Source organism: Trifolium pratense, linkage group LG1 (assembly GCF_020283565.1).
Source record: "Trifolium pratense cultivar HEN17-A07 linkage group LG1, ARS_RC_1.1, whole genome shotgun sequence".
Classification (NCBI taxonomy): domain Eukaryota; kingdom Viridiplantae; phylum Streptophyta; class Magnoliopsida; order Fabales; family Fabaceae; genus Trifolium; species Trifolium pratense.
This window is the reverse complement of record NC_060059.1, coordinates 17,035,524-17,049,011: the sequence shown is the minus strand read 5'-3', so window position 1 is coordinate 17,049,011 and position 13,488 is coordinate 17,035,524. Positions and strand designations below refer to the sequence as shown.

The 13,488-nt window shown below is 32.7% G+C and overlaps 1 protein-coding gene across 1 annotated transcript; it reads left to right on the top strand.

Annotated features, from left to right (window-relative positions):
* Nucleotides 1–8,327: 8,327 nt before the first annotated feature.
* On the top strand, nucleotides 8,328–9,883 carry LOC123885538 (auxin-induced protein 22B-like). Its single transcript, XM_045934822.1, has 3 exons — nucleotides 8,328–8,721; nucleotides 8,876–9,166; nucleotides 9,321–9,883. Exons 1-3 carry the CDS (start codon nucleotides 8,528–8,530, stop codon nucleotides 9,382–9,384), a joined length of 549 nt encoding a protein of 182 aa, XP_045790778.1. The 5' UTR covers nucleotides 8,328–8,527; the 3' UTR covers nucleotides 9,385–9,883.
* Nucleotides 9,884–13,488: the final 3,605 nt, after the last annotated feature.

The window sequence follows — 13,488 nt, the reverse complement described above, 5'->3', positions numbered from 1 at the left end:
TTTATATAACTTATAATTGAATTATTTTTTCAGCTTAAAAAAAATAAAAAGCTTTGACAAAAATAAATAAAAAAGCTTTATACCAAAAAAAGTAAAAGCTTTGTACCAAAGTAAAAGTTTTTTTGTCTTTCCAATTCTTTTAAATAATTACTCCAGCGTTCTTTTTTAAGTGTCATTTAAGAATCATGTAACACTATTCATATAATTTACTTTGATTGTAATTTTTTATTAATATATAAAAATAGATATTAGCATATAAGATGTTGTTCAATTTGTCTCTACAAGTATTTTAAAAATATAAAATTTTCATAATTTTTCATAATAGATAACCAAAGATATTAGTCACCAAAGTTGTGCATTGACACATGTGTAGAAATCTAAAACGACAATTAAAAAGAAATAGATAAGGTAATAAATATAGTGGACCATATCTTTTAATCAATAAAGTTAATTATTGCTATTATTGAAGTAAATTAAATGAGATATTAGTTTTTTTATACAAAGATATTGGTTAATTAGATGCACCTTAAATGTGCCATAAGGGCACATCTTAGCATTTGCGGGAAAAGAAAAAAACAGAAATATTGCAACGCGTTACATACGCCATCAATTAGTACTCCTTCCATTCCAAGATGACTGACTTAGTTGACAATTTTTCATATATTAAGACAGATGTACACAATAGCACTTAGATGAGATGATGTGGGTCTCTTTTAGCTTAACTAAGGTCTTGGGTTCGATCTCTGGCTTGTGCATGCAGCAGTGTTAAAACTTTTAGGGAGAGTTTGTCATCCATTTGGATTCCACAAGGCTCGAGAGATTAATCTCTGCAATTGCGCGCAGAGGATACCCAATTTAAAAAAATAATAATAAGACAATGTATAAATAAAGAAAGACCATGACGCAGTACGGAAGCGTGAAGGAAAAGCGAGCGCTAATCCTATAATAAAACACAGGTTCGCAAGCGACAAACCTGTTAGATAAGACTCTGGAATCCACCAAATTTCTAAAATCCATCAGAAAGAGTAACTAATATAGAATCCACTAGACTTCCGGAATCCACTAGAAGGAGTAATTTGGAATCCACCAAATTTGAGAAAAATCTCTGTATTTTTATTAAATCAAAAAGTTGTCTTCAAGGCTACAATAGTTTAGCTTAAATAGTAGTGAAAAATAAAAATAACAAATCTCCTAAAAGATTGTAAAAGAAAATAACAAACCTAGCTAAATAAAAATAACAAATCTTGCTAAAATATAAAAATAATAAATTTAGCTAAAATATAAATTTAAATCTTCACTAAATCTTTCTAAAATATAGTAAAATTAAATCTTCACTATTTTTCAAGTGAACATTTCTTGCGCGCCACTTGATCTTCAATCTGCCGCGGCCAACCTTCCTACATCAGACCAGTACCTTTATGAAAATACCCTTCTCATATATTGGTGTATTCACTGTTACCATAAATGTATAAGAAAAGATACTCCCTCCGTCTCAAAATAATTGTCACATTTTACCACTGCACACTTGGCGATGCATAATTTTGATCATTAATATCTTTAGTTGTGTATTATTAAAAATTATGAAAAATTGATATTTTGATAGTACTCATCAAGACAAATCTAACAAGATCTCATGTGCTAATGTTATTATCTTTATACATTAGTAAAAAAATATGGTCAAAGTAGCTTGTATGAATAGTGCACACAGTCAAATTGTGACAATAATTTTGAGACGGGGTGAGTATTAATCAAAAAGTGTAATACCAATCGTTAGTTGGTTTAACAGTGATTAACGTTGGATTTGGTAGAGAAAATCACAGTTCGATCTCCGTGTTCGGCTTGAACAATAGAACCACTTAATATCAAAACTGATCTCCGAATTAAATTATGCAATCCGGTAGATCGAATATTAGTGGTGGAAAAAAAAGTATTGAAAACATAATTTAATGTAGTATCGAATATAATTCAGTTATTTTGGAACAATTCTTTTTTAAACAGATTAATTTTATTTTTTTTGCTAAATAGAATTATTTTAAAATAGAAGAGTACCTTCTCTTATTTTAAAACCCTCCTTAACATGACTCAACTATAAATATCCTACCTAATATCGAACACATTTACGTGTCCATAATGATCAATGGAAAGATACTGGGACAGGACATATTTTTCATGTGACGAGGTTTTCCAAAGGTCCGTTGGTTTGGTTGCCAAATCACAATAAATTATACCCAGATTTTATATATAAGAAACATTTCACTTTTTAGATTATTATAGAATTAATGTATCTAGACAATAATATAATCTAAAATACATATTTTACAATAAACCTAAAAAATAAAATGTTTTTTATATATAGGACCGGATGAAATAATAAATTTTTGTTAGCCACACAAGTGCCAAGCAATTCATGTCACTGATATGGTATAGCACTATAGCAATTAATGGTCAAAATCTATGTATGGAGAATAATATTGCGGGTTGTGGAGGTATTATCTAGAGGAAATCAAGGTGAATCAGTAGGAGGTTTTGCCAAGGGAATGGAAGTGTGTAGTGATTTTGTAGCGGAATTGTGGACAGTTCATAAGGACTCCTTTATGCGAGGAGGTTGGGTTTCACAGCAATTGAAATTAACATAGATTCTTTGGTGAAGCAAATTCAGAAGTAGCTATTGGGAATTCTTTGGTGAAGCAAATTCAGAAGTCGTTGAATTTGGATTGGAAAATCAAGATTGTTCATACTTATTGGAAATCAAATAAATATGCAGATGTCTTAGCTATGCTTGATCGTAAAATTATCCATTATGGTTGTGTCCTAGTCAAATTAGGAACCTTATATTAGCTTATGAGATGAGGATAACTATCCTAGAATGATTTCCCTATAATTTTGATTTTTCTTTTTCGGACTTCAACGCTCTTTTTAATATTAAAAAAAAAAAAAAAACACCATATACATTTAGTGTCGTTTAAGGGTCTTTCAGCATAGCCTTCCACATTTACTACTATAGACATCAAATTTTCAACTATTATGACCCTATAATATCTTAAATAGATACTTTAATGTATGGCTAGCAATTGTGTTTGCAATTTAGATATTCGAGTATTCAATCACTCTAAAAATAAATGTGTATAATGCAATTCAATTTCTAACACTCAAGATTTGAGTTTTTTTTTTTTTTTTTGACAAACTTAAAAGATTTGAGTTGGAATTTTATATGAGGATATTTCAGTTGGTGTAACAATATAAGTACATCTATAAATTAACTGAGCATTGAGGTTTTCTTTAACTCTGGTGAGTTCGGAGACTCAATTCACTTAAACTTGTTTGTTGTGTGTTAATCTTTCGATTCTTAATCAGAAAAATGAGACTTAATAATATATAGTTCAACTGCAAAATAAATAAAATTTAACTGACAAATTATTTTTTTATACAAAGTTTGACCTAATATTCCACCCAAAAATCAACTTCGAATTCTCCCGTCATTTATTGATAACATAAATTTAATACTTATCAAAAAGAAAATACATTAATCTAATCCCATTCACATCCTATCCAACAATAACTTAATGTCACATTTATTATGTAAGCATCTAAGGTACTACTATTTCATTATTCTATCCGGACATTCCCTTCCATTTTCATGGTTGCAATGCATTTTCCTGACCACTCACAATACATAAATACAGTACTGATTTACAGCCTTAATTATGCAAAATGAAAGCAACATTAATTAATTAATTTGTGAAAACAGAGTCCAACCAGCTACTAGCTAGCTAGCTAGTGAACCAAAAAATGCGGCAAGAATTCATTAGTTAAACATCACTATCTCAAATGCCAAATCTTCAGAAACAGAATTAACACACACGTATTCAACAATTCCTACAAACCAGGTTAACTATACATGTAGCCAAGTTGTTAGATTTCATACCACAAATTCTAGCTAGCTATACCTTTGAATTCACATTATAATTAATCACTGATTGTGACTATAATCCGACAACCCAGCAGATAGAGAGCGAAATAACTTCATTGATATTTATATGCTAGTCATGACTCGTGACAATGCAGTTTTAATTCTTATCAGTCCTTTGCATGGAATGCTGTTTGGGATGTGCAAGGTGGAATAAACCAACACGTCTAGAAGGTGTGTGCGGTGTCTGATATGTGTTGGTGTACCACATGGTTTTAAATAGTGTTTGCGGCCATTGCAATTGTGCACCAACAATTTAAAACCATGACGTACGATGCCACCAACACATTTAAAACCATGCCTGATATGTGTTTGCAGATGCAGACTACAATTTAAAACCATGGCATACGATGCCTCCAACACATTTGATCACGTATAATTAATTTGTTCATTCTTTCACCAATTAACTCCTTTTGATTAGGCGATGTGTTCGGTGTTGTGTCTATTGTTCATGTTTGTGTTGGTGTTTTATAAATTACTATGAGTGTGTTTGATCTCCTAAAAAACAGGGGACTGAACTAAACAACTTTTGTTGTATCTTGTTTGATCTCCTAAAAATACAAAAATACTCATTTTATTTTAAAATATAAAAAATATGATCGCATATCTCTCTCCTCTAATGTATTATTTTGTTATGTCATGAACTATCAAACACACCATGTTAATGTACTATGAGGATAACTTCAAAAGTAAATTATGGCATAATTTGTGGTCCATAATGTAATAATAGTTCACCAAACTTTCTTAATTATTTAGTCAAATAGTTGAATGAGTGCATGATTACACTCAAGTACAGTAGTTTATTTCGGCAATGGACATGGACCATCTAATCAGGTGTTCAAAACAAGAAATTGTGAAAACAACACTGAACAAAAAGGATCCTCTAGCAGGCCAAAATTAAGCCACGCAGGGACCAATATTCTCTACCTTTTACGCGGGAAAGGCAGGTGACTTTAGGCCACTGTCCTATGTTTGATCAATCATATGTACTACAACTTGCCACATGTCCTTCTCTTTAAAAATGGATGCTTCTGAACAAAAAAATAAACTGCTACCACCAAACTCTCCAACACTTATGTTTCTCCAACCGTCGCCGAGTTACACTCCGTCAACGCCAACCTCTGTCAACTCCGACCACCGCCACTGCCTTGTTTCTAACCACCGTCGCTATCTCCTTTCTAATCGCCTGCAACCGACTTTAAATCTTCACTTCACAATTTGAATCCACAATCCCTTCAACACAAGTTTAAATTAGCAACTAAAACCCCCAATTAACTTTTTGATAAGCAAACCCCCAATTAACTTGATCTGGAAATTTAAAATGGTTGTGGTGGTTGGATCTACAATCGTAGCATGGTTAAAAACGAGATGGCGGCGGTGTTGATGTAGCTGCGGTGTTTAGAAACGATATAGTGGTGGCGGTGGTGGTCGGAGTTGATAGCTATGGTCGAATTTTTCGGTGGCCCGGTGGCTGGCTTTTAAAAATAGCAGCAGGTGGAGTGGGAGAGAAGGTAGGAGAAGATGATTTCCGTGCTTACCTTTTTTTTCTTCCCTTCTTTTCAATATCTTTTGAAGAAATAATGACACGTGGCACATGATTGATCTAAGGGCTCATAAGCATTGAAAGTCACCTACCTTTAATGGGCTAAAGTTAGAGAATATTTATTCGACTTGAGCCTAAAAAACATGTTTGCAACAAACAAAATCAAAGATAATTTAATTATAAAAGTTGTGTTGTGGATCGATTATAGCCTCAAAGCAATTAAACATAGAAACCAACAGATGCATAGACACGGCAAAATAGAACCAAACAGAAAACTTGGATAAACCAATAACAATTAAAAAAGCTATAATAAAGGAATTAAAGAAAGATAAGAAAAGAAGATGAACACTAGTAGTGGTTCAGTCTCAAAGAACTACTCCATTAGAAAGAGATATCCAACAATTCTACTGAGAAAAAACAAATATCATAGTCAATACTAAACACAATAGAGTTTCATTGTTTCCGCGATAAGTGATTCAAGACCACGATAAGAAAGACACAAATCTCCACCCAAAATTTTATGTCATTTCGTGTATGGATCACCTCTCTTATATATTCAACATTGTGCATAAAGTACCTCAAAAACAATTGTTTTCTGTTTTTGGGCTAGTCAATTGGTTGTAATTCGGATTACATGTTAAATTTCGCAATCTTAAATGCTCGAATGAGGTTAATTGAAATTATGTAAAACCAGAGCTACACTAATTCAAGTTACTTGCATAAAAATCTATAAAAGCATATTTTTATTTCATTATTCACTAGTACCAAAAGAGGGGATCCTTAGAAAGCTTAAAAGCTAAGGATTGACGAAATTTGGGAGAGTGACTTTGGTTCAAAAACAAAAGATAAGAAGAGGGAACACTCGAAGAGAATTGCGACTCTTGGGTGTTTCTTGTGAGGTTATTGGGTGAGAGACAACAAATAAAACGAGTGTACACAATAGAAACTTAGGGTTTCAAGTATAAAGAATCTTTTGTGGAGTTCTGAGATTGAAAAGCACATTCTAAACATCTTGTGGATGGGTGGAGGTTGTCTCAAGTCACATTTTCTCTTTGTGCAATCACACTCATTCATTCTCTTTGGCCCACAAAATTATAATTATTAAAATATTAATCAAAGGTGGAGATTTAACTGGATATTATCCGGTACGAGCGAGAATCCCTTCCCCCTTGTGGATTGTTGTTAGAGAGAAATTGGAGATAATTTATGGGTCACTTGGAAAAAGGAAAGAGTAGAAATTAGAGTTTACTCCTGTTGATTTCTTAAAGCAAAATTCTTGTAACTATTTTGTATTATTTTTTTGTAAAAATTCATTTATAGGGAATTGAAAAATTCCTCTCTCCTATGGTGTGTTTTATCTCTTTATTTTGTTGTCTTTGATTGATTGTGTAAGTTTACTTTACACATAGGTTCTAGATTTGTTCTAAGTTGAATTTGTTTTGGCTTGGATTATTTAGTTTGCTTAGCTTTGCTATTTGTTCCAATTTCTTTGTTAGATTCACGATAAATGATTTTAATTTAAAAAAATTGGCATTGTATCGGTACTAAATGAGATATTGAAAAATAATTTAAAGACAGCAATTTAGGATTGTGGAAAGTGAAGATGTTTTGGATTGTATACGCTATTTAGTGGATAAAATATTATTTTATTATTTTAGAGAACTTATATAGAAAATAAAAAGTTATCTCATAGTTTAGTGGGAAAACAAACCATCAAAAGATTAAAAAATCCAGCTGCTAAACAACAAAAAGAAATTTGAAGTGATTGTTAAATGGAAAGGAATGATGGAAAAAAAATTCATTATTAAGAAATGGTAAAGTAATTAAAGTTGAAAGAAAGATAATTAAGTAGGGTAGTCTAATTAATGTACTTAAGAAAATGAACAACCATGTCGTATAAGAGACGTGTCAATGGCGTATTGCAGCATATTATCATCGTATCAAAAATTATTTTATTTTTAAACAAAAAAAATTATGATACTATTTTAATACGTATCGACGATATATCAATACATATTAGATACGATTTGGAAGTCATTTTAACATATACTTCCTCCGTCCAAAAAAATCAACTTTTATTGTTTTTAAGATAGATTTTTACTTAATTTATGCTCTATTCTTTTCCCTATAATTAATAATCAATAAAAACTCTTTTTACATCTTACTATGAAATTTATTTCAACAAAAACATAAAAAGTCATTCTTGAAATTATCATATTTTACTTTTCTTAATAAGTGTGAAAATATTTTTTTGTTTATATTATGGGACGGAGGAGTAAGCAATTAAGAGATTACAACTAAGACAATCTCCAATGGTAGTACCTAATAGGTACTGCTTCTCAAAATTCTATCTCTTCATTATAATATATTTTTGTGGGACCTACTTATAAAGATGTAAAATTATTGATGAGATATAAAGTTATTAGTGTGACTCATTTAGAACTTTTTAAGATGTGCTGGGTTGGAAAAATTGAGTACTTATTAGATACTATTATAAAAAAATAATAAATGAGTAATATATACACGTAGGACCCAGTTAAATACTGAAAATGCTCTAAGTTCACATGTAATGATGTAAAAAGGCCCCCACAATACAAGTCATTGAAAAAATAATTAAAAAAATGAGACCCACATGGCATAAACAAGTATGAGAAACAATGGTACCTTCACATGGGCATGTTCCCTTACCTCTTTCCTTTAAGCCAACGCTCCTGATTTCTCTCCCAAAACTTCATCTTGACCGTTCCTTCTCTGTCCCACCTTTGTCCTCTAAATGTAGGGACATATTGCTTTCAACTTTGTTACTCCTTCTACCGACACCTTTCCTTGTCTCTCTCCATTATTTATTCATCTATTCATTCAAAATTAATTGCACCTTCTTCTTTATCTTCATATATAAAATACAACCTTGCATTCTTCTATTCTCATCATCTCTCACATCTCATATATCTCAAACTTACAAGGCTTTGTTTGGCATAATAAGCTATTTTGGAAATTCTGAATTATTTTGAAAGAAGATGGAAAACAGTGTTGCATATGATAAAGATCTTAACATGAAGGATACTGAGCTAAGATTAGGACTTCCAGGAACAGAGAAAAATGAGAAAGAAGAAACAACACTTTCTGTCAAAGTTTCCAACAAAAGACCAATGATTGAATCTTCAAAGGACAATGGTTCAAAAACATCTGATGAAGAAGCACCTCCTTCTAAGTAAGTTTAAAACATTAATTATATAAACTTAAAAGACTTCTTTTTTCTTTCTTTCCTTCAAAAGGGTTGCAAAAAATTTCTGTTTTAGAATCCGAAACTTTTTGAGTTAATTTATTGATTATTGATGATAATTTTTATTTTTTTTACATAACAGGGCTAAGATAGTTGGGTGGCCACCAATAAGATCTTATAGGAAGAACAGTTTGCAAGAAGCTGAAGCTTCTGGAATTTATGTGAAAGTGAGTTTAGATGGTGCTCCTTATCTTAGAAAGATTGATTTAAGGATCTATGGAGGCTATGCACAACTTCTCAAAGCTTTAGAAAACATGTTCAAGTTAACCATAGGTGATTACTCTGAAAAAGAAGGTTATAAGGGATCTGATTATGAACCTACTTATGAAGACAAGGATGGTGATTGGATGTTAGTTGGAGATGTTCCATGGGAGTAAGTCTACTTTTCTTTTTCTATCAATGCTTTTGTTTAATCTTTCGAGAGTATCTGAGTTCGATTCTGACTAGGTTTTACTTTTAGTTACCTTCCGATTGAATTCTGAATTACCAGAGCCGTTCTGACAGGACTATACTTTTTATTTTTGCAGTATGTTTGTGACATCTTGCAAAAGACTAAGAATTATGAAAGGATCAGAAGCTAGAGGTGTTTGAGAAACAAAGTTACTAAGAAAAGTGAAGTGTTTTTGGTGTGAAGGGAGAAAATTAAAACAAAGAACCTTTCAGCTTGTGTTGTCGGAAGAACAAAAAAACTAAAGGATTTTTGAATCACTGTAGAGTATGCTATGCCATCAAGCACAACATACCTATCTGAAGTTGTGCTCTAAGGAAGGGAAATGGAAGATACAGTGCAGTTTCTTAGTTTCCTCAAAGATTAATTTCTGGTTATAACTTTAGCATCCATGGTTGGATTGGATGCTATTCTATATGATATGTTAATTATTTCAATTTTCAACTGATTTTTTTTTTTCATGTTTTAAATGAGAAAATCTTTTAGAGATTTGCTTCAAATGAAAGAGATACAAAAGGGCGATGTTAATGTTTAATTATCCAAGTTTTTTCTTGTATATCGATACAAGAATATATAGTGTAATATTAATATACCAAGTGTTGTATAAATTTCTATGTTATTGAATGGACTATAAATTATGCATGTGATATGAGATCACATCTTTATTAGTTAGAATCACATCTTTATTTGTTTGGATCACATCATATACAATATTCGTTAAAATAATTCGTGCAGTAATAAATCTGGATTTCTTTTGAGATTGGACGGTCTAAATCACTCAGACGTTAAAATAATTTTAACGGTCTATTCAGATCAGATGGTTCAGAGTTATAACTACTTCACACAGTTACATCAGAAAATCTAATTCCAATCTTTCATCTTATATCATCAACTCGAAAACAAGAGACAATTACTTTTAGCCTCAATTTTTTTTGTTAATATCTTCATTTTACATAAGCAATTTTCAATTTTATATTAAAAATCAGATTGATGTTTATCAATAAACACCAACTTTTTAAAAAAAGAAGATATTGATAAGATATTATTGATCATTTTCACCTGCACACAATCCCAACATATCTTGGCAATTGAGTTCTCTCAACCAAACTTGACCCAAAATAGCTATGCATAAGGAATCTCATTATTTAGGGAAGAAAATTATGGGTGGCTGGTATCATAATCTACAAATATAATTGATCTAATATTGGACAAACATTGCAATAGACAATATCTGCCTTCAAATCTAAATATCCAGATTTAATGCAATTCACTTGGTAATAGTGATAAAAATACAAAATTTGTTCAATAAATTATGATGTAGTCTATGGATATACAATGTGGCTTAGTGGGGGTTATGGAAGAAATGATGGAATAATAGACCTGTTAGCAAAATGGATTACTTCATTAACAACCATCACCCACCCCATCAATACCCTTGCTACTTTCCCAATTTTACTAGTAGTGGAGGGATTGAGTTGATTGATCAGGTTGATCGCGTCCCTAAACAGATTGTTGAGTGGTTTAGTGAAGACATCAGCAAGTTGAGAAGTGCTTGGTACAGATAGTAAGTGAATGAGCTTTGATTGAATTTTCTCACGAATCACATGGCAGTCAATTTCAATATGTTTACTCCTTTCATGAAAAGTAGGATTGTGAGCTAAGTAAACAGCTGACTTGCTGTCACAAAACACAGAAGCTGGATTTGAAAATATTTTCTTGAAGTCTTGAAAGATGTATTATAACCACTGAATTTCACAAGTTAAGGAGGACAAGGCTCTATTCTTAACACACCCCCTCACGCCCAACACTATTGGGCTTGGTGCGTGGATATAAACGGTAGGTAGCCCGATAGCGGAAACCTGATAACAGGTGGGCCAACGGATCGTGGAGAGGCTCTGATACCATCTTAGAAATGGATATTGGGCCTAACTCATCCTTACAAGCCGGTTTTGATGTATCCAAGTTAGGTCTATGTTATATCCATAGTCCAACTTGAGGGGAGCTATTGATGTAGATAATATTTATTTTATTACTGTTAAGTAGTGGATACAGCTGTAGAGTTTATCACATTAGTTAACACAACTGTACAATTTATTTTACATTGATTAGGTTACTATTTATATTTATCTGTATTAGGTTTATATAACACAGTAGTGCTAATCCTATTGAAAGCACGTACTTATTCTTTCATCTCAATAATGAAAATAAGGTTAAATATCATTCTAATGGTTCAATTGAGCGTTACAAGGCTAGACTTGTAGCTAAAGGGTATACTCAATTAGAGGGAGTTGATTATTTTGATACTTTTTCTCTGGTTGCCAAAATCACTACTGTTAGGGTCTTATTAGCTTTGGCTTCCATCAAGGGATGACATCTTGAACAATTGGATGTGAATAATGCTTTCTTGCATGGTGATTTAAATGAAGATGTGTATATGTCCCTCCCTCCTGGCTTTCTTGTCACTAATGAACCCAACAAAGTCTGTAAATTACACAAATCCATTTATGGTTTGAAACAAGCTAGTAGGCAATGGTACTCCAAACTCTCTTCCTCTTTATTCTCTTTGGGATATACTCCTTCACAATCTGATCATTCTTTATATATAAAATCTACGGCCAACAACTTTACTGAACTCTTGGTATATGTTGATGATATTGTTCTTGCTGGTAACTCTATCCATGAGATACAAACTGTCAAAATGTTTTTGGATCGGAAATTCAAGATTAAAGATCTTGGAAAATTAAGATACTTCTTAGGTTTGGAAATTGCAAGATCCGACACTGGGATCTTTGTCAATCAAAGAAAATACACACTTTAACTCCTTGAAGAAGTCGGTTTTGTAAGGTTGAGTTAGGCCAAATACTGAATTCTAAGATGGTATCAGAGCCTCTCCACGATCCGTTGGGCCACCTGTTATCAGGTTTTCGCTATCGGGCCACCTGCCGTTTATATTCACGCACCAAACTCAATAGTGTTGGGCGTGAGGGTGTGTGTTAAGAGTCCCACATCAGTTGAGAGATTGTGTAACGACCCAAATTTATTATTCACTATTTAAGTGTTTAATTATTTGGTGACGTGGTTTTTAAGTAAGATAATAACTTTATGTTATTTATCGAGAGTTTTAGTTAACGCGCGAGTTAGTGAGAGTTAACGCGAGTTGGGCCAAGCTATTGGGCTTGAGGCCCAATGGGCCTTGTGGACTTGTGAGGGGGCGCCATATAGCCTAAGAGGGAGAGAGAACATTTCATTTCTCATGTTCTTGTGAGAGTGAAGAGAGAAGGGAGAGCAAGAGGAGAGCTAGGGCAAGAGTTTAGAGGAGGGATTTGAGGAGCAATCTTCGTGAGTTCGTCGATCCAAGGTAAGAGAGTAGATTTCATATTCGTGGGTGATACGAGGAAGGGGAGAATGTCGATTTCTCCTCACCCGAACTTCCTCCACCCCATTTTAGTTTTAGTTTTGGATGGATTTTCTTAATGGAAATCGAATCTAAGGTTCATAACATGTTTAACATGCTTTTATCATGATGTATGAACGAATTTACTTGATAAAAATGAGATTTATAGAGGATTAAACTCAAGAACATTGTGTTCTTGAGTGTTTTGAGTAAAAGTGATAAATCTTTACTTTTTCGTAGTAAAAATGGTAGATCGGTGAAATGAACCGTCCTTTTGTGTTTAGATATGCTTGTTGCACTTGAATAAAAACTTATTTGGGGTTTATAACATGAAAAATGGGATTTTTGGGTGATTTGGAGTGAAAACGTGAGTTTTGAGCATTCTTGACAGGAGCTGTTCGCTACGGCTCGCTACAGCTCGCCACGAGCATGAGTTCCACTGGTGTGGTTCGCTACAGCTCGCTAAGCCTTCGCTCAGCGAACAGGGCAGGTTCGCTACGGCTCGCTAAGCCCTCGCTCAGCCACCGTGACAGCACAGCACTTTGCTGTTTTGAAATTTGAATGGCTTTGAGGGTTCTAATATGTTATATTATGTATTTTACCCAGTTTTTCGCGTAGATTCCGATTCCGAAGTTTGTTTTATGATAAAATGTATGCTTAATACACTTTACTTATATTATTAGTATTGTGTTAAAAATGTGAGTAAATGCATGATATATGAATATGCATGAATGTTGATGAATTGTTGATTATATGTGTGGAATATAATTGTTGTTGATTGTGTTGATGATGTTTGTTAAAATGTCAAAGAAGTATATTAAGGTGTTAATTAACTTAATAAAGAAGTATATCG

Bases quoted from the DNA above. Each gene is read 5' to 3' on its own strand.
- LOC123885538 (XM_045934822.1), top strand. From the start codon at position 8,528: ATGGAAAACAGTGTTGCATATGATAAAGATCTTAACATGAAGGATACT. The intron at 8,722-8,875 runs GTAAGTTTAAAA...TTTACATAACAG, and splicing joins GAAGAAGCACCTCCTTCTAA to GGCTAAGATAGTTGGGTGGC. The intron at 9,167-9,320 runs GTAAGTCTACTT...TTATTTTTGCAG, and splicing joins GTTGGAGATGTTCCATGGGA to TATGTTTGTGACATCTTGCA.